Source organism: Schistocerca nitens, chromosome 8, assembly GCF_023898315.1.
Source record: "Schistocerca nitens isolate TAMUIC-IGC-003100 chromosome 8, iqSchNite1.1, whole genome shotgun sequence".
In the NCBI taxonomy this organism is placed as follows: Eukaryota; Metazoa; Arthropoda; class Insecta; order Orthoptera; family Acrididae; genus Schistocerca; species Schistocerca nitens.
The window spans coordinates 217,263,031-217,285,736 of record NC_064621.1 but is presented as its reverse complement, the minus strand read 5'-3'; the positions used below and the strand labels follow the sequence as shown (position 1 = coordinate 217,285,736).

The window sequence follows — 22,706 nt, the reverse complement described above, 5'->3', positions numbered from 1 at the left end:
TCAAACTGCTGGTGCAAAAAATAGTTAAGAAAGATTTAAACATCTTGGCTAAAGCTTTTGTTTGGTGTGCAGCGATCAGTGCTAGTGTACAGTTATTTTGTTTTACTACCTTGAGCCAACTTATGGAAATATTTTATTGTTACCCAATTTCATAACCACAGAAAACTGAATATTAGCTTTAAAAATAAAGTTCTTTAATAACCTTTTATAATAAGTAGCAATCATTTGACATACACTGCTGGATACAGACATCCCCTAGATTTCTCCCTGTATTAAAGTCTTCAGCTGAACACATACACGCTGCTCCTATATGCTTCCTGATCTATGGAATCCCCATGAAGACATTGCTGATGTCTTTCTTAACATCCTAGAGTCCAGCACTGAGCCCCCCCAGTCCATCTGCCAATCATTTGCCTATCCACATGTCCTCCTCCCATGCACCTTCATTTTAGTTTCAAAATAATCCATTCCCTGCCCCATTTGCTTGCTTTCCTTCCACTCCAAGCTATTCTCAAGATGCAACTCTCCACCTTTAAGTGAGCAACTTACAATTTTGGAATTGTTTTTATATTTCAAGTCCACATTAACTACCATATGTCAAAAACTGGTAATATACGCCAATTGTAAAATTTATGTTTTAGACATACTGCAATCTCCATTTTGAATCTTTACATTGTCTGCCTTTACATTCAACTTTCCTACAATAGTGACACACTTACTGAAGGATTTTTGAACAACAAGTATTACCAACATCCTTCACAACCTGAAAGCAGATACTATTTCGACTGTGAAATTTCCCACTGACAGTGTCAAGACTTTATCTAGCACATTTCCACTGCTTCATTCCTTACAGTCAATGTAATAATGTTTTGGATAACTCAGTTAGGGTACAAAGAATATTTTACATAAAAAGTGAACTATCTCATGGCCATGTGGCTTTTGCCTCGTGCACGCAGGAGTGGGATTTCTGGTAGAGATGCTAAGGAATCACAGAGGCTTTTCTTGAGATTGCACTCGCTTCACAGATCACATACAAAACAATATTACAGTGGAAGAATTTAATACGTACTGTATAAATGAAAAAAAAAAAAAAAAAGCAAGTAGGCATAAAATGGAAATAACATATCAACAAACTGGTGGAAGACAGATTAGTTCAACAACTAATCAACTAGAAACCTAAAGGAAAGAGAGGTGTGTGACGACTGAGAAACTGATGACTTGAGTGAAGACAGAACAATCTGTAAACCTATTCCTCCAAGAAGTGAAGAAAAATAAGAAGAAGAAGAAAATTAAATGTATCATAGACATCACAAATATTAGATGAACAAGATTACATTCAACAGAACAAAAAATTAAAACCTTAACATCACATAAAATCATACTATCCAATTTAAAATAACTAAAAATCATATACTGGTACAAGGAAGAATTTTAATGGTAATGCACTCAATGAAACACTATGTGTCAAATGCCATAGTGCCCAGATGAATAAGAAGCTGTAAGTGTAGTTTTGCGTGTTTTGCAGTTATCATAATCCCTCAATACAGTACATAAACACAATTTCCATGTGAACTTAGCCTCCTTACTACAATTCAGATTGGGTTTCTCTAATTTGTTACAATTAGTGCATATCCTGTCTCGTTCAACCTACCTGAAAGGGTTCCTTCTGGAAGAGATCTCCGAAACATGATGAATGAATAAATCAAAGATGTTTAACAAGATTATGGTGAGAACAAAAAATGCGAACACTTGAAAATTCAGAAGAGAAATAAATATTATAAGCCCCTTCTTTAACAATTTATCTGAATATCTACGTTAAAGGTTCACACTAGTAAATGTTCATTATAAATAGGTTTCAAATCTTACAGTTCTTAATCTTTTATGCTAGTAAGTATTAAACAAAACTATAACTGTTTAGTATAACTGGGAAATTATGGCTTTCAAATGGTTCAAATGGCTCTGAGCACTATGGGACTTAACTGCTGAGGTCATCAGTCCCCTAGAACTTAGAACTACTTAAACCTAACTAACCTAAGGACATCACACACATCCATGCCCGAGGCAGGATTCGAACCTGCGACCGTAGCTGTCGCGCTGTTCCAGACTGTAGCGCCTAGAACCGCTCGGCCACTCCGGCTTATGGCTTTCCAACTAATTTTATTTTTTGAGTTCACTTACAGTGTGTGTAAGTACAAGTAGAATACAGCAGTATAATCATACTTATTCATAAACATAACATACAGAATAAGCTTCTGACAATTTCTTCCCTCTGATAATAAGCATCTTGATTCATTCCAGATACTTGAAAGTTCCCTTATATGATCAGGTCTATGAGATCTCTTTAATAAATGATTTGTTAATTACTGCTCTACTGAACAACCCATTATTCCTTTAGTAATGGAAAATGTACCTGTCATTTTAAGGTCAACAAGTTGTGGAAGAAATTCTAGATGCACAAAGGCCATCATGTCCACCAGAATATTTCAATATTGATATACCCATGGGCCACGAATACAGAGAGGATAGTGGTCCGACTATTATGCCAGTCCTCAGAACAAGATTTGATATGAACAGTGGCTTATCTCCTAATAACCCTCGGCAACAGGTATTGTAAATTCGTTAATGAAGCTTCATACCAAATGTGTACTAGATCTGCTTGCAATACGTTGTCATCTGTGACATACGTTTGTTTCTGCACTATTTTCTTAAGTTCAGCAACAGTATTTAAGGTTCTTCACGAGGGCTTCAATGACCCCTTGAATGCCGTAAGAGGGACATCCTACCCAAAATTCTACCCTTGCCACCCAAGGTACCATTCCATTGCCCATACAGTCTACACAATATCACTGTCTTTCCTCATGCTAATACTGCACCCAAAGTGTCCTTATCCTATTCAGCGACAAGACCTGTCCCTTACTCTAGCCCATCAATTCTAACAGTAGTCCAGAAGGACCACATGTCAAAGCAGCTATGTCATAGATGCAGTGCAGTTAGTTTTCAGTGTTTTATATGGTTATGAAATCTAACAAATTTTCTGCTTTCACAAATGGCCATGATCAATTGGTGATTTATTGCAAACTGAACCACTGAGTCACTGAGAATGCTGAATACTACAATTTCAGTCAATATCTGCTTCAGTACTTGCCCCTTCCAATATAGCTTCTTCTGAACTGTGCAGATAAGGACAGTCCCTCTAGGGCACATTCCATTCTCAGAATCCTCTTGTACTAAACCTTTGCTTGTCCCCATCCTCAGCTGTCATCTTCTCACTCCCTTGTCCTCGCACTTTCTTCTACTGTCATTATGCACCCAGTTCCTCCTCTAACCTGATACTGTACTTCTCTCAACTTAGATTGCTCTCTATCAAATGGTCCACCTTTCCAGTATAGTGACTGTTAAGAATTAATTGCAATTGTCACCATAATTAACCCTCCTCTTGCCTCTGGTCTGATAGGCACCAATTTCCCCTCTCCTGCCTCTCAATATTTTCCTGATTCTTATGTTTTAGTTCTTCCCTGGAATTTCCCTTCTTGTAATATCACGTCTGCAAAGGTGTGAATATTTCTAATTTGGAACTAACACTTCCTGTCAGTGACATATTATATTACAATACGTTTATAGTAAAATAAATTGGATGTATGTGCACAACTGCTTTTTTTTTTTTTTTTTTTTTTTTTGGTTATTTATTCAATGTGCATGTTTCAGCTGAATGAAATAACACCTTGGATAGATGGAGGTTTAGTATATGGAACTACAAAAACATGGTCAGATGTACTGCGGACAGATGATGATGGGAATCTTGTACCTCATGGAGAGCTTGCTTCATCTACAGGAGGACTCTTCCCAGCACTGAACAAGCAACGTCTACCCATGGCCAATCCACCACCACCATTTTATCACAGTACCTACGCCAAGCGACACTCTACAGATCCTGTGGAAAGATTTTTCAGTATGCAGATTTTTTTTGTTGCCGACAGCTGAGACCAAGTATAATTTATTAGTTTATTCCCAACAGGTGTCGTGAAGATTTTTAGTCATAGTTCTATGACAGTGTAGTAGCCAGGTAAACTTAAAAATGTTAAGTTTGGTTTGACAGTTGAGAGCTTAAAACATACAAGATGTGGCTACAAAAGAATGGGACTGATCCTATGCACCAAAGATGAACAACCAATAGCTGTGAAGCGTGAAACTTTCTCATTTGAATTTGGCATCTTTGGTGTCTGTAAACAAATCAGTATGGCCATGGGCTTCATTTGTGTAAGAGCTGCTATTTCTTTATATTTTTGCCAGAAAAATGATAAGTGTAATAATAGATTGAGAAATTGAGATGAGAAGCAATGTTTGAGCTGGGAGAACAGCAATAAACAGAATTTATCACCCGTGAATTTTTAATATAACGCTATTCTCTGTGTCTGATGTCTACACCTTTTCATCTTGCTAATTTGCATATTTCTCTCTCTCCTGATGAAGAAATTTATTACAGCTCCAGCAACTGGAAATTCAATTATGTCTCATAGTTTTTTTCCCTCCATTTCAGTGGTTGGTAGTAAATATCCTTCTCCTATCTCAACAACATTTATTCATCCATAAACAAAAAACCACTGTGCAAACTTCCTCACTATATAGTTCATGTGTTCCATATATTTGTCTTTCATCATTCCTCTGAAACAAATTTTTACTAGTTTCTTTCTCCTTTGTTTCTCATCGCTGTAAAATGAAGTGCCAAGAAAGAAATATTAAAATGAAAATGATGACAAAGTCTTACGCCACATTAAATTTTTTCAATGGACCATAAGATATAAAATGTATAAATAAACATCAAGAACCAAATCTTTGACTGTGGTACACAATAATAGAATATTTTCAGCTGTAACTTTCCTTTTGATGTGTGTGTGTGTGTGTGTGTGTGTGTGTGTGTGAGAGAGAGAGAGAGAGAGAGAGAGAGAGAGAGAGAGAGAGAGAGAGAGAGACGAGAAGCAAGTGTCAATGATACTCCCCCCCCAAATATGCAGACATTCCTGGACATTATAGTGTACTATTTAACGTATGTTTAACAACAGGTAGATATCAAAAAAGGGCAGAAAGTTTTTGAAGTATATTTTTTGAGTTAATGTTTTGCTGATTTTTGTTGGGATTTATGTTCAGTTAAATGTGTGAAATACATTTCACAAAGCACATTGTCTTTCTTCACACAACAGAACTTGGTAACCCAAGAGGAAATGAGAATCCATTCCTACTAACATTTGGAATTCTATGGTTTCGATGGCATAATAAATTGGCACGTAAACTACATGAGCTGAATCCGGAGTGGACTGATGAAAAAGTGTACAATGAAGCACGCAAGTGGGTTATAGCAACTCAACAACACATAACTGTCAACACATGGTTGCCACAATTGCTGGGGACACCATTGCCAGAGTACAAAGGTGAGCACAATTTAATATTTAATCAATAAAGAATTATCACAGTCAGATTTTGTGTGTGTGTGTGTGTGTGTGTGTGTGTGTGTGTGTGTGTGTGTGTGTCTGGGAGGGGGGGGGGGGGGTTGTAACTCATTAGTATCCATTTGTTTATTAGTAAAAACATGCAATGACATAACATTGCCAAAATGAAATGTGACAAGAATATAATGATTTCTGATCAGTATAATGGCTAACTGTAATTGTCGCAATACAGCATGGGGACACAGACACCATGGCACATTACTAAAAGCCTGTCTGTGTCACTGAAAGCCAAAACAAGGTCAACTGATCTGATAAGTTTCAGCACATTCTCATACACAATGGTGGTAGAATATGTAAGCATCAAATATCAGTATGCCGTTCAGATAAATGGTGATACCCTTCAAAAACTGTAATGTTTGCTGATGACAGGAACATAATAATTAGAGTTGCGTTCTCCCAAAACGATGACTTGGTAGTTTTGGTACAGTATATAAAATGACATAGTAAATGATAGGATTGGTAGGAGAACCACACATCATTCAGCATTGGTTCACTGTGTATTTTATATCTTTACAAAATATAAATTGCATTTATAAGTAAAAGATGCTCACGTAACTTCGGCACTTTTATGTAACCAAAAGAGTTACTTTTGATGCAAGTAGAGTTTACATGCACAAACGAAAAAATTGTTTTTGTTTCATACTTTTTTTAAATTTTACCATTTTTTTGAAGAAATTACATTTTCTACTTTTATATGATAAACCTATTTTTTTGTGTTTTTGCTTTTACTATAGCATCCCTCTGTTTCACGTTACTAGCAACAATTTTCAAATAAAACCTGAATTAAACAATGACAATTTCAATATTGCTATAAATACTGTTTATTTTTAACAAAAATGTTCTGTAGATTACGTGGCCCTTTATAGATCCTCACTCAGTTTCTACACTGTTCACCACTTCCGGTTTCTAGGGGAATCTAGTAAGACACTCATTGCATAAGCAAAAAAGTGGTCAAAATGAGGTAACACCTAATAGGTATACAACACACCTAACTTAAAGGTACTGCGGTTATGACCTAAGCTGACCAAAGCTACTAGTAAAACTACCGTAGCCTACGTTTACTTACAACAGTATATGGTAGCCTACAGTAGTTTTACAACTCAAATAATAATTAAGCGTCCAAACTTAATGTTAGGAGATATAGCTTTAACAGTAGCTGAGTAGGTCTAAAAGCGGTTCTTAGCTAACAGCTTAAACCTTCATCTCACAAAGGTTTATATTATGGAACTTCAAACCACAAACAATTATCCATTAATACCACAAGTAGACATTAATGGTCATATACTGAATGAAGCACAGCATGTAAAATTCCTTGGGGTCCAACTGGATAATAGGTTAAAATGGAGTCAACATATAGATGAACTAATCAAGCAGCTCAGTTCAGCATTTTATGAACTTAGAAGCATCTCCCACTGTGTTGATCCAAAGACACAAGTGTTGGTTTATTTTGCATGTTTTCACTCCTTGCTGTCCCAGGGAAGTATTATTTGGGGCAGTGCACTTAAAGTAAACAAAACATTCATTCAGCAGAAGCGGGCAGTAAGAAGCAAAATTTACATCTACACATATACTCCATACAGTGGATGGCATGGGGTACCCTATGCCATGTGCAGTATGGTGAATACCCACAATCCACTGTACAGAACATGGCGTAGGGTACCCCATGCCATCCACTATACGGTGCGTGGTGTATGATACCCCCAACCACTACTAGTCATTTCCTTCCCTGTTCCATTCACAAACAGAGCAACGGAAAAATGACTGTCAACATGCATCCGCGTATGATCCCTAATTTCTCATATCTTATTTTGGCAGTTCTTACGCGCAATGTCTGTTGGAGGTAGTACAATCATTCTGCATTCAGCTTCAAATGCTGGTCCTCAAAAAGGATGTCGTCTTCCCTCCATAGATTCCCATTTGAGTTCCCAGAGGCACATCTGTAACACTTGCATGTTGTTTGAACCAGTGTGTGATTTGCAGGGGGGGGGGGGGGGATTTCCCCCCCTCTGCATCAGACCATCCCCTCCTCTGGTTTTAGTTTATGCATCCCAACCTGGGATGTTTATTTCCCACGCACTGGAGTAAAACTTTACATATAATTTAAATTTGTGGAGCCGAACACTGAAAGTTTTTAGTAAGTGTTACTAATAATATTATTAATATAATAGAGGGAAACATTCCACTTGGGAAAAATATATAATAATATTATTAATATGTTTCAGTTTTCTATCATCAGAATAAGTACAGCTTTTCACAAATGTGCCTCTACTTTTTGAATTCCCCCTCGTATATCTGTATATAGATGATTTTGTAAATAAGCTTTACCTATAATGTACTTTTGAAGATATAACAAGGGATGGCTTTTCTGATAGTGCATACGCGTGAATAGTGAGTTTCGGCATTAACATCTATTTATAAGTAGCTGTTTAACCATGCGTAGTAACATATATAATTCTACTAACCCCCTAAGACATTCCCCCCCACTGGTAAAAGCACAAATCGCACCCTGGTTTGAACCTAGCACTAACAAATCTAGCAGCCAGCATCTGAATTGCCTCAAAGTCTTCCCTTTATCCAACATGGTACGGATCCCAAACACTTGAGCAATGCTTAATAATAGGTTGCACTAGGACCCTATATGCGGTCTCCTTTACAGGTGAACCACACTTTCTTAGAATCCTCCAAATAAATCAAATTCACCTTCCTACCATAAACTTCACAGCCTCATTCCATCTCATATTGCTCTGCAACATTATGCTCAGATATTTAAACGATGTGACTGTGTCAAGCAGGACACTACTAATGCTGTATCTAAACATAATGGGTTTGTTTATCCTATTCATCCACATTAACTTCCATTTTTCTACATTTAGAACTAGCTGCCATTCATCACATCAACTAGAAATGTTGTCTAAGTCATCCTGTATCCTCCTACAGTCACTCAGTCTTCACACCTTACTGTACACCACAGCATTACTACCTACACTGTCTGCTAAGTCCTTTGTGTGTATAGAGAATAACAGAGGTCCCATCACACTTCTCCGAGGCACTACTGGCGGTACCCGTGCCTGGGATAAACACTCGCCATTGAGGCCATCGTACCATGTTCTACAACTTAAGATGTCTTTGAGCCACTCACACATCTATGAACCTATTCCGTATCCACTGATGAGCCAAAACATTATGACTACATACTTGAAAGTGTGTTGGTCCACATCTGGAACACATTTCAGCAGAGATTCTGCATGCTGTAGATTTGACAAGTACTTGATAGGTTTTCAGAGATGTGTGGCACCAGGTGCCTATGTGCAGGTCACACACTTCCAGTAATTTACAGGCAGTCGGTTTGTGAGCGCGGAGCTGGCACCTGATAGCACACCAGTTGGGTTTCATCACATTCATATAAGGTGAATTTGATGGCCAAGACATCAACGTGAGTTCACTATCGTGCTCCTCAAACCAATGCCGCACAATTCTGGCCTCGTGACACGGACAGCTATCCTGCTGGAAGATGCCATTGCTGTTAGAGAAGACATTAAGCGTAAGGGGCAACAGGTTGTCCCTAACTATGTTCATGTAGTCCACAACTATTGTGGTGCTTTTAGTTGCTACCGCAGGTCCCGTGGAATCCCAGGTGAATGTCCCCCAAACATAATACTGCTCCCACCATCCTAAGTCCATGGCATGCTGCACATTTTGAGCAGCAGTTCATCCGGATGACGACCATCAACCTGGTTTAGCAATAAATGGGATTCATCTGACCACGCAACACAATTCCATTGATCCACGGTCCAATCTCAATGATCCCATGTCCACTGTAACCAAAACTGACGATGTTGTTGGGTCGACAGGTGAGATCCTCTGTGGCAAAACATCACGTCCAACACTCTCTGCTGAACACTGTGTTCCAAAACACTTGCGCCTGTGCTAGTACTGTACTCTGTCATCAGATCTACCACAAATTACCGCTTATCCTGATTTAGAGTGCAGGCAAGCCCCTGATCCCTATGTTCTGTGATGAGGTATGGATGTCCAATTTCTTGTCACTTACTTGTGGTTTCAACATTCTTCAACCACCTTCCATAGATTCTCACAACAGTAGCATAAGAACAGCTGACCAGCTTCACCATTTCAGAGATGCTCGCTCCCAGGCACTGGACCATAACAAACTGGCTGTTGTCAGAGTCACTTAGGTTGTGGATTTTGGCACTTTCACCGGATATTGTCACTAGAAAGGTTCCCCATTTGCCTCTGCTTCACTCATATACTTTTGTTATTGCCTCATGTGCCCTCAGTGCCACAAGGCAGCATACAACTTCACAATGGGCAGTGGTCATAATGTTTTGACTCATCAGTGTACTCATACCTTCTTCAAAAATAGCCAACAATAGGGCACCACGTCAAATGCTTTCGATACGAAAATTTATTATATCCAAAGTGAGGATATGTTCAAGGATTCTGCAGCAAACAAATGTTAGGGATATTGGACTGTAATTTTGCAGGTCTGTTATTTTGCCCTTCTTATATACAGGCATCACCTACACTTTTTTCCAGTTGCTGAGGACTTTATACTGGGTGAGAGATTTGTGACAATAAAAGCTAAGTAAGGGGCCAATGACATACAGTACTCTTTCAAAAACCGAGCTGGGATTCCATCCAGACCTGGTGAATTATTAGTTTTCAACTCTTCAGTTGTTTCTCTACACTAGCAATGTCGTCCTTAAGGGAGTCTGTTCGATTGTCAAATGTGGTACAGTTGTAAGATTGTCCTGTGCAAACCATTTCTTGAACTTAAAATTTAAAACCTTGGCTTTCATTTTGCTATCTTCAACTGGCACAACTGGTAAACAAATGACTGGATGGAAGCCTTGGACCCATTTAGTAATTTGATATAGGACCAGAATTTTTTCGGGTTCTCTGCTAGATGTTTTGCTGTGGTATGACAGTGGTAGTTGTTGTACACTTTGTGCATTGATCTTTTCACAGATGCACGAATATCTGGTAACTTCTGCTGGTTGTCATTCGTGCATTCTCTTTTGGACCAAGAGTGCAACAGCCTCTGCCTTCTTATTTTCTGAATATTGTGTAAAATACATAACTGTGCATCTTGTGTAGACATTTTTAAGGATCTTAGAATTATTACACTCACTTCCCAACACATTCCTCCTTAATAGTTTTTGTTGCTGATAATAAAGATCTGTTTCAGCTAAATTGTGATTTACACAGTCACAATACAAGAAACAAACATAATTTTTATGTAAATTTTGCCTTCTTATCTAGGGTTAAGAATGGAGCTATGTACTCTGGTGGGGACATATTAAAGAAGGTTCCATAGAAGATAAAGCAGGAAATTGGTAATGTGTGCTAATTCAAAAGAAAACATACTTCATAAATCCCTGTCTCTACTGATCATCCAAATATACAGATTCAGGAACTGAAAATTTCTGTTAGCTAAATGATGAATTGTAGCATTCACTGTAAAGCTACATGAGAAGTAGTAATTTACAGCAAATTTGATTCAGTGTTTACTGATACAGGTACATATTTTTTTGAAAAACAGTTTTAATCAAGTAAATCTTACGCTACTAACAGCTAATAAAGAGCAGCTCTATAGTATAGCTTGGAGGCAACAGATATTTTTTCAAGTAGCAGCTTTCCTTCTAATTTACTTGATTAAAATAAGTTTGTGTAAGCATGAATAGCATTATGAAGTAAAGAAATAGTTTATTTTTAATACAGTAAGCAGATTATTTTTCTATGATTCTCTTGTCCTTTGTTAATGTATACCTCGACTCATTCCACACCCCTGAAGGATTTCCCAGGGAATATGATGAATGAATGAACACAGGAAATGTTTCCCAGGAAGAAGAGGCTTCCTAATGCATCTGTCATTATGCCTCACAGACAAATGCTGGCAGCTTACATGTACCATTTTCTTCACACATCACTAGAGACTGTTGAATTGCTTGCTTGTTGTCAGGCTGATGTGAACAATTTCTTGTCAAACATTGTCCCAGGCACAATAATGGACTCACCACTTTAAGCCTGAAATAAAATGGCAATCGACGCAATGTCTCCTCCATAGAAGTCGTTCATGAGAGTACCCTCAGCTGGTGGAGACATGGCTACAGTTTTCTGGGTCTCTGAAAGGGTCATTCCATTTGATGCCCTGCCTCTTGTTCAAACTATCATCTTTGGTGAGACTCTTAGTAAACAGAGCAAACAATTCATGGGCACCAAAAATGTGAACACACTTCTCTTTTACCATGATAACACAAGGCTACACAAGTCTTGCATACCGAAGGGACAATCACAAGACTTCCTTATATGCCATACAGTCTGAATCTTGCATCGTCTGACTTCCATTTCCTTGGTCCACTGACAGATAGATTCTGTGGGTAGCACTCGTTCAATAGGGAAGTTACAGAAGCAGCAAGAACTTGGCTGACACACACATCTGAAGAGTAATACAATGAATGCATACAAGCTCTATCATTAAGGTGGTGTAAGGCCACAGAGCTGAACTGAGATTACATTGAGAAATAGGGTTTTATAATCAAAGAATTGGAGAATAATATGTCACATTTACATCCTGAATAGAACATTCTGTTTTATGAAAAAAATTGTTGCATTATCTACTGAAAGATCCTTATAGTAATCTCATTCTCTGTAATATAACTATTACTGATTTAGAAACAGCTAATATCAATAAATTTGCACAATCACATATCATTTTAGGATGTACCTGGTTTAGTTGTTCATTATTTGAAGTAGCTGTAATATGCCTTATATTCTTTTACAGGATATGATCCATCTATCAATCCACAGATTGATCAGTTTTTCCAATCAGCTGCATTTCGATTTGGACACACACTTGTGACACCAGGTATGTAGTTATTTAAGAAACTTGGTAAACAAGTTTATTAGATAAGCTGCCAGAAACACAGTTATTTCCATTGCATTAATATGAGGTTAAAGATTAATTAAATCAGGAGTTTAGACATACACTGTATCTGAGAAAGTCCTTGTACCCCGTGGACTTTGTACAGTAGGGAAAACAAGTAGCTGTTTTATTGGTATTCCTGCTTTGAAGAATGTTTCTTTCAATCAAACAGGATTGCTTTTTGAGATGCAGCCTTGCCAAAGTGATCTTTAAAGGCACTGATTGCCTCTGTCACTGTTTGCCCTGTCTGTAGATATTTGTGCACCCTCCCACATACCACAATGCCACTAATCACTCCTCAACAGTGTAAGAGTGGCCACTCACATCAGCCACAGCCTCATAACTGTAATACTGCACCACGGTTCTGTCTGATGAAGCAGACAGCTTTTGTGACTGACATAATAGGGTGGGTGTCACAATACACCTCAGCAGCTACGAGCACTGGCGCAAGAAGTACCCTGACACAGCAGTATGCGCCACCCAGGATCTCCGAGAGGAGGAGCCAGTACAGCATTAAGGCACCACCAGGGATACGGTGTTGCTGCTTGGCAAGAAAGCAGGAGCAACAATTTCAAGGTAACTACTCAGTCACACTGAAGCCTCAATCTTGTAAGAGCTTAGAGGGCAGAAACACTGCAGTTTCAATAACAGTAACAGATCAAGCTTGCATATATACTGCCCAATTCAGGCAGGCATTGTCTGGCATCATCAGCCGCTAGCCACAGTGGGAGCTCCAGACCAGTTTATGAACTAAGATGAGACTCTGTCTTTACTTGCAACAGGCTTAGTGCCTTTCCCTCAGCAAGCTGCCTGCTGGCTGACTGCCAACTGCTGCTGAATGCCTACTTTCGTGGACTGTGGTTGGAGCCTCGGCCATCTAGCTGTCCGACCATCACCACCCGTGCTGGTAAACACTCACCGTTCATAACCCTATGTAGACACATATCACAGCCACTGGTTGGCTTCATCCACGCTGGGGACTGCAGTTTGATTCCACCTGCACTATGGTTCCCGCTGAGCAGTGGGAACGAGCCAGCTGCTCAGGCACCACACGTCGCTCACTGCGCGCCACCCAGCCCTGAACCTACATCGAGACTATGGCTGCTGCACAGACGACAGCACACCTTCGCCAGCTGCCACCACCTCTTGCGGAAGTATATCACGCACTGTCCACACGACGACCCTTTGCTGACACCAGCACGCTTCTGTTGGCTAGCCTGCATCGTAGTGAACATTGACCACCTTCTAGTACCGGCAGTACTGTGTAGTTTGTTACGGAATAGAGAGATCACTCGACAATACTATTTTCGCGACAGAATGTATGACACTCACCTGAGACCCATGAAAACACTACTGCAGCATACACAGTGTGATAACCTGAAGGCATCCTGACTTATCACATTCGGCCTCGTGACACATTGCAATGTTCACCCACCTTGGACAATAAAGTAGCAGCGCAATACTGAAACAAAAGAATACACTACTAACAATGCTTTTTGTCAGTAATGTACCGTTTTGTTTTAGTATTGCATTATTTCATTTGTGAAGCCACAGCTAATGTGAGGAGCAATTAGTGCCATGTGCGGGAGTGCATTAATGGCCACATACACGGCAAAAATGATAGAGGCTATGAGTGACTTGAGAAAGCAACTCGGCAAGGCAGTCAGAAACACAAGAGGAAATGTGCCAGTAGCTCTATCAAATAAGCATTCACCAATGAAATCCATTGGCAAAAGAGCAGCTGAACTTCAAGTACTACCATCAGCACTGCATGGACACATTAAAAAACTTTAAAATTAAAAGATTTAGGCTGATGTTTGTGAAATAATTGTCTGAAAACCAGCTGTAGCTTAATAATATTTCTGAATGACATGCCTCACTGAAGAGTGCTATTTTCTGATGAATGTGCAATATATCACAGGTCACAAAGGAAGGATATGGTTTTCTGGCTGAAGGAGATTCCCATTACGTGTGTCGGACAGGAACCTGGCTCACATAATGATGGGGGCAAGGCTGACATTACGATACCTGTTCAGAACACATTATTTTGAAGGGTTTATGAATGGAAATTCTTGTTTGGACACGCTGAAAAGACATAGTTAATACTTCATCTCAAAGACAAGGAAGTCATGGATCATGTGTGATTAGAGCACAACCAGAGCTCTAGCAAGTTTTGCTATTCAGGTGTGTGAGTTCCTTAAGGAACAATTTCAAGGCCAATAGATTGGACGTGGTTCAGCAAAATCTCGAGCCCTGTTGAAACTGCTACCAGAGGCCTGGATCTTACCGTGCCAAACAATTCATTATGGAGAATAATGAAATCCCATATGGCTCAACATTGGTACAAGAATAACAAAGAATTGTGCAAGAGTGTTGAGGAAATGGAAATTTTTAAAATCATAACTCCTCACAAGGTTGACAAGATGTCAAGGAGGACATGGAGATGTGTAGATATATGTGTAAGGGATGAGGGTGCACATACAGATCTGCTGGGTACATGGTTCTTAAACATAGTTACTCCAAAACACAATATAATGTTTCGACCTGTGGTTACTGGGGCTTCTCAAACACACTGTATATCTTTAGCACAATTATTAGACCATTAATCTATCTGAACATAGTAAGCACACTGCACATTATCCATTAGGCTCTTGTATGTTTCCACTGTCCCTCTGAATGATGCAGCCCTACTTCAGTTTGACGCAGCTCTCCATGCTCCTGTGCTAGTCTCTTCATCTCTGCATAATTACTGTAACCATCTGACCCTGCTTACACTGTCCATGCCTCCAGTCTCCCTCCACATTTATTTATGTCCAGGATTTCCTCTGCTAGCAAAATGACTATACCGTGATGGCTCGGGAAGTGTCCCATCAACTGATCCCTTCTTTTAGTCAAGTTGTGCCTTAAATTTCTTTCTACCCCATTTGATTCAGTACCTCATCCCCCGTTATTCAATCTAACCATTTAATTTTCTGTATTCTACTGTAACACCATATTTCAAAATCTTCTATTCTCTTCTTGTCTGAACTGTTTATTGTCAATATTTCACTTCCATACAAGTTTGGGTGATCAGCATTGATCACGATTTTAAAAGTGATGACCAACATATGACAACGATTTTAAGGAAGGTTTAAGGGATATTTGGTCACAATAAGTTTCAATGTTGTTATTGTGGTCTTCAGTCCTGAGACTGGTTTGATGCAGCTCTCCATGCTGCTCTATCCTGTGCAAGCTTCTTCATCTCCCAGTACCTACTGCAACCTGCATCCTTCTGAATCTGCTTAGTGTATTCATCTCTTGGTCTCCCTCTATGATTTTTACCTTCCACGCTGCCCTCCAATGCTAAATTTGTGATCCCTTGATGCCTCAAAACATGTCCTACCAACCGATCCCTTCTTCTAGTCAAGTTGTGCCACAAACTTCTCTTCTCCCCAATCCTATTCAATTATGTGATCTACCCACCTTATCTTCAGCATTCTTCTGTAGCACCACATTTCGAAAGCTTCTATTCTCTTCTTGTCCAAACTAGTTATCGTCCATGTTTCACTTCCATACATGGCTACACGCCATACAAATACTTTCAGAAATGACTTCCTGACACTTAAATCTATACTCGACGTTAACAAATTTCTCTTCTTCAGAAACGATTTCCTTGCCATTGCCAGTCTACTTTTTATATCCTCTCTACTCCGACCATCGTCAGTTATTTTACTCCCTAAATAGCAAAACTCCTTACTACTTTAAGTGTCTCATTTCCTAATCTAATTCCCTCAGCATCACCCGATTTAATTTGACTACATTCCATTATCCTCGTTTTGCTTTTGTTGATGTTCATCTTATATCCTCCTTTCAAGACGCTATCCATTCCGTTCAACTGCTCTTCCAAGTCCTTTGCTGTCTCTGACAGAATTACAATGTCATCGGCGAACCTCAAAGTTTTTACTTCTTCTCCATGAATTTCAATACCTACTCCGAATTTTTCTTTTGTTTCTTTTACTGCTTGCTCAATATACAGATTGAATAACATTGGGGAGAGGCTACAACCCTATCTCACTTCCTTCCCAACCACTGCTTCCCTTTCATGTCCCTCGACCCATATAACTGCCATCTGGTTTCTGTACAAATTGTAAACAGCCTTTCGCTCCCTGTATTTTACTCCTGCCACCTTCAGAATTTGAAAGAGAGTATTCCAGTTAACATTGTCAAAAGCTTTCTCTAAGTCTACAAATGCTAGAAACGTAGGTTTGCCTTTTCTTAATCTTTCTTCTAAGATGAGTCGTAAGGTTAGTATTGCCTCACGTGTTCCAACATTTCTACAGAATCCAAACTGATCTTCCCCGAGGTCCGCTTCAACCAGTTTTTCCATTTGTCTGTAAGGAATTCGCGTTAGTATTTTGCAGCTGTGACTTATTAAACTGATAGTTCGGTAATTTTCACATCTGTCAACACCTGCTTTCTTTGGGATTGGAATTATTATATTCTTCTTGAAGTCTGTGGGTATTTCACCTGTCTCATACATCTTGCTCACCAGATGGTAGAGTTTTGTCATGACTGGCTCTCCCAAGGCCATCAGTAGCTCTAATGGAATGTTGTCTACTCCCGGGGCCTTGTTTCGACTTAGGTCTTTCAGTCAAACTCTTCACGCAGTATCATATCTCCCATTTCATCTTCATCTACATCCTATTCCATTTCCATAATATTGTCCTCAAGCACATCGCCCTTGTATAAACCCTCTATATACTCCTTCCACCTTTCTGCCTTCCCTTCTTTGCTTAGAACTGGGTTTCCATCTGAGTTCTTGATATTCATACAAGTGGTTCTCTTTTCTCCAAAGGTCTCTTTAATTTTCCTGTAGGCAGTATCTATCTTACCCTAGTGAGACAAGCCTCTACATCCTTGCATTTGTCCTCTAGCCATCCCTGCTTAGCCATTTTGCACTTCCTGTCGATATCATTTTTGAGACGTTTGTATTCCTTTTTCGCCTGCTTCATTTACTGCATTTTTATATTTTCTCCTTTCATCAATTAAATTCAATATTTCTTGTTACCCAAGGATTTCTATTAGCCCTCGTCTTTTTACCTACTTGATCGTCTGCTGCCTTCACTACTTCATCCCTCGAAGCTACCCATTCTTCTTCTACTGTATTTCTTTCCCCCATTCATGTCAATTGTTCCCTTATGCTCTCCCTGAAACTCTCTACAACCTCTGGTTCTTTCAGTTTAGCCCGTATCTCGTGGTCGTGCGGTAGCGTTCTCGCTTCCCACGCCCGGGTTCCCGGGTTCGATTCCCGGCGGGGTCAGGGATTTTCTCTGCCTCGTGATGGCTGGGTGTTGTGTGCTGTCCTTAGGTTAGTTAGGTTTAAGTAGTTCTAAGTTCTAGGGGACTGATGACCATAGATGTTAAGTCCCATGGTGCTCAGAGCCATTTGAACCATTTTTTCAGTTTATTCAGGTCCCATCTCCTTAAATTCCAACCTTTTTGCAGTTTCTTCAGTTTCAATCTGCAGTTCATAACCAATAGATTGTGGTCAGAATCCACATCTGCCCCTGGAAATGTCTTACAATTTAAAACCTGGTTCCTAAATCTCTGTCTTACCATTATATAATCTATCTGATACCTTTTAGTATCTCCAGGATTCTTCCAGGTATACAACCTTCTTTTATGATTCTTGAACCAAGTGTTAGCTATGATTAAGTCATGCTCTGTGCAAAATTCTACAAGGCGGCTTCCTCTTTCATTTCTTCCCCCCAATCCATATTCACCTACTATGTTTCCTTCTCTCCCTTTTCCTACTGACGAATTCCAGTCACCCATGACTATTAAATTTTCGTCTCCCTTCACTACCTGAATAATTTCTTTTATCTCGTCATACATTTCATCTATTTCTTCATCATCTGCAGAGCTAGTTGGCATATAAACTTGTACTACTGTAGTAGGCATGGGCTTTGTGTCTATCTTGGCCACAATAATGCGTTCACTATGCTGTTTGTAGTAGCTAACCCGCACTCCTATTTTTTTATTCATTATTAAACCTACTCCTGCATTACCCCTATTTGATTTCAATAGCACAACTAAATTATGTTCTAAGAGTGGGCAACAACTGAGATATAAATGTTTAAAAAATGGCATACTTTGTTTACATTTACTGTATCATGTCATACAGAATCATATTTTGGGGTAACTCTAAAAATCACTTTCGTGAGCCCTTGTTACTTATTTTATATCATAACTGCCTATTGGTCTGAGGTAAGTTCACCTGTGGCTTGCTGCCAGTACTGACTGAGAAACATTTCCCCCTCTCACATAAGCTGACCTTTCTTTCCCCACTCCTCGCATGCCCTTGAGCCAAACCATTTTCTTTCTGTAAAAGCAAGAACAGAAAGAAACTATTGATTAGCATAAGAAAACTTTTCAAGATTTGTTGGTCGGGGAATTTTAACTATCAATAGTACTTCACAGGATCAATGTTTATAACAGTGATCAATGATGTAATGTAAAGGAGAAACAGATGATTAATAAGGGAGCCAGGCAAAAAAGGCAATAATATGGGAGATTCCAGTAAATATGGGAGAGTTAGTTACCCTTGTGCAAGTCTACACTCTACCAAAATGCCTTGAGAAAATAGTTCCAAACATTTAAATTTATATTCTTTATTAACAAATTTCTCTTTTTCAAAATGCTACTCTGTCAAGTCAGTCTATATTTTACATTCTCTCTAATTCGGTCATCACCAGTTATTTTGCTGCCCAAGTATCAAAACTCATCCTCTATTTTTAATGTTTCCCAATATAATTCCCATAGCATCACTTAATTTAATTACTGTCAGCATATGTACCTCAATTTTACTGTTTAAGAGCCATTCTTTTCACCAAGTGTTTTTATGTTTTTCCAGAGATTGTTCTAATGATATGAGTTTCTGAACTGGCTGTGAATAATTTAAAGTGACCACCAACTTGGATGGAAGAATGGCAAGGAAAACAGGGAGGATGTAGAGTCAGCAGTTATATATTTTCATAATTATTGCTTATCCTCCCCAAGTCAATTTTCTTCGGCAAATTTTAAATTTTTCTTTTCTCTTTTACTTGGCAAGGAAAACACAAACCTTACAATTATCTATTTATTTCTCTGTTTATTCACATGCTGTGTGAATTTACTTTTCATTGTGGCTTCATTCATGCTGTTGGTGGTTGCAAAAGATAAAATCAATGGTGTGCATTAAAATATTAAATTTTGTCTCACAGGTGTTTACATCAGAGACTATGCACGAAATGGATGTAAAGTGGGTGTCCTTGGTGACAAATTCAAAACAGTGCGGACCTGCCAACATTACTGGAGACCATATGTAAGGCACTTCGAATGGTTGCAATTTGTAACAAGATTTACTATTTTGTGTTACTGCTATTACTTTTCACATGTACTGTACAATATGGCAATTCATAAGAGCAGTAAAATGAATATGTTACTAGGTTTCATTAGATACTTGCGTTCATTATTTTCTATTTCACTTACGCTAGAATGTCAACAGTATCAGTTGAAGAAATAAATTAGTTTTGTTAATACTGGAGCTTGAGCCACATATTCTTTATTGTTAGGAATCCATCACAAGGAAATATAATAATGAAACATCAGAATTTGTTGACATTGATCGTCTGCTTATGGGAATGGCAATGCAGATGTGTGAAAGAGAAGATAATGTGATTGTTGAAGATCTCAGAGGTAAGACACCTCTTAACAGTAGTTAATCATTAATTTTAATAGGTACTTTAGCTAGCTAGTTTGCGCCTTGAAAGGTACCATATCCTTGACGGATCTTTTGCATGATGCAGTCCATTTAATATGATGAACAACAGAATATATTACAAAATATTCTATAAATATGATTGAATTGTAGTTATGTTTAAATTAAGTAATGAGATCTTTTATTTTTTGCTACTCTTCCAATATTTACTTTTATCATTCTTTTTAAATTTCTAAATTTTGTATTATTGTTCTGTATTAACATTTAAGTTAAAACAGGACAAGTACTGAATGCCCACAGATGAAACATATACATGCATACACACTTCTGGTGTCTTGTCATTGACGTTAGCTGCTTATCTCCACTCTGTAAATTGATAATACAATACTGCACAATACTCTAGTCTTCAGAGATACAGCTTGAGTGAACAGATGATTGCAGGTTGGTGTTATCAAAGGAGGGTATAATTTAGATACTTTGTCAGTCTCAAATTTTTAATTCATTCCAATATTCTAGCTCAAGACTTCCTATGTTTCACTGTCACTAATGACCCCAATGTCAGCAAGACATTAAACCCAATCTTCCTTCCCTTCTATTTTTCAATAATGAATGACTTTCATGGTTGGGACCTATGGAACAGGTGTCCAGTAGCATTTGCAGTCTCGATGTTCGTAAATCCCAGAATAATGCTGTTGTCATCATTTTGTCATTTAGATACCCTAAAACTTTATTCATAAAACCATAGATTCCTTGTTTGGTTGACAGATCATTTCAGAAACCACAATGTCTTTTGTGGACAATACTGAATCTATCTAGATGTTCCAAAATTCCTGTATACAAGAGATTTTGCAATATCTTCAAAACAACTGTCAGGAGAGAAATTGAACTAATTTGTAACTTTCGTTTTTTCACCTTTCTTGAAGAGGGGTTTCACAAAAGCATATTTGAGTCTATCAGATACAGTTCCTTGTTGTAAGGATGCATTGAACATGTGGCTATGTACATCACTTATGGAAAAACAGCACTGTTTCAACAAACTGTTAGAGATATTATGTACTCCAGTGGAAGAGAGATTATACTCCTCAGAGAGATTATTATTCTTTCAATTTCAGATACTGTGACAAGGCTAAGATGAATTTTACCGATATTTCTGGGAGTAGTCTTTTGTATAAGACTCAACGCTTTATTAACAGAGCCCTTATAGCCTATATCTTCTGACACTGGCAAGAAGTGTTTTTTTGGAAATATTGACTCTGTTTTCAGAATTGAATAAAAGATTTCCTTCATGTTCGATTTTGAATTCTTCTAAAGTTCTTTTGTTCTTCCAAGTATCCCTTCTAAACATATTACAAATAGTCTTCAACTTGTTATTAGAGTTATTAATTTCTTGTTCGTAATATAATGCTTCTGATTTTTGTATCAACTTCAGGATCTTGCAGTACATTTCATAATGACCAATTTTTGTTGTGTCCTTTGACATTGTAACTGCCATTTAAGCAATAATTCTTCTTGCACTCCATATGTCACAGGAACAGAAAGAAACTCAACTGTAATGTTAAGTTCCCTCTGCCATACACTTCACAGCAGGTTGCAGGGTAAGAGTGTAGATAAAGTGTAGATGTAAGAGAAAAAGAAAAGAAACAATAATGTTTAAAGGAACTGAAAGAACAAGAGGGGGAGGGGGAACAAGCAAAAGAGAGAGAGAGAGAGAGAGAGAGAGAGAGAGAGAGAGAGAGAGAGAGAGAGAGCACAGGAGGGAAGAAAGTATGGGAAAAAATTAAAGGAGGGGAAAATAAATGTAAATTAGTACATAATATCATTCAAAGAACTGCCATATAGGAAAAAGGGGTGGGACGGGGCTATGCTTATGAGAGAACACAAGTGAGACGGGATGGGACGATTTGTTGGAAAGAAGGTTGCTATCTATGTGGTTTGTCTCTTGAGGCATGTTGAAGAATCATCAGTATGAATATGGGGACATCCATCCATATTGGTGAAATAGAGAGACTGATTAGCACATGTGAGCTGGAGCAGGAGCACTGTGTGTAACTTGGGCAGCACAGTAAACCAGAAATAGCCAAACCTAGCTTGGAAGTAGTCAGTCCGCCATTTTGCAAGAAGCTCATGGGCTTGCCCAGCTGTCACAAATACAGAAATGGAAAATATGAGAACCAATAAAGATTTTCAAATGTCATAGTGACACGACTGAGAATGTCAGTTTAGAGATGCCAATGTCACAATTGCAAGTGATCCCAGACCCATGAGGCACAAATGTTCACCAGATAACAGTTCCTCAAAACCAAAATGTAATGGAATTAAGAAGTGGCCACAAGATAACTGCAAAACATGGTATCACTATTTCCTTGCAGAAAAGGATCTGCTTTAACTACAGGCTGTGAATATATAGATTCCTTCCAACCATATATTAAAGTAATAAAAACAACAGAATCTTATTAAACTGTTCCATCACAGGCATCTTGATTTTTGCGTGTCTGGGGACAGTGATCATCACATAAGTCAT

General features: G+C 38.5%; 2 protein-coding genes across 5 annotated transcripts in view; one reads left to right on the top strand and one right to left on the bottom strand.

The window, feature by feature from the left end:
• Window positions 1–22,706, bottom strand: part of LOC126199021 (GPI mannosyltransferase 2) — a 253,063-nt gene that overhangs the window by 34,626 nt on the left and 195,731 nt on the right. The window lies entirely within an intron of this gene.
• The window catches only part of LOC126199020 (dual oxidase-like), a 246,332-nt gene that overhangs the window by 32,589 nt on the left and 191,037 nt on the right, over window positions 1–22,706 (top strand). For both annotated transcript variants that reach the window (XM_049935710.1, XM_049935709.1), the window contains exons 5-10: window positions 2,424–2,605; window positions 3,706–3,949; window positions 5,199–5,426; window positions 12,307–12,390; window positions 19,689–19,789; window positions 20,040–20,163. In XM_049935710.1, the coding sequence (XP_049791667.1) occupies window positions 2,424–2,605; window positions 3,706–3,949; window positions 5,199–5,426; window positions 12,307–12,390; window positions 19,689–19,789; window positions 20,040–20,163 (963 nt within the window). The remainder of the gene's footprint in view (window positions 1–2,423; window positions 2,606–3,705; window positions 3,950–5,198; window positions 5,427–12,306; window positions 12,391–19,688; window positions 19,790–20,039; window positions 20,164–22,706) is intronic.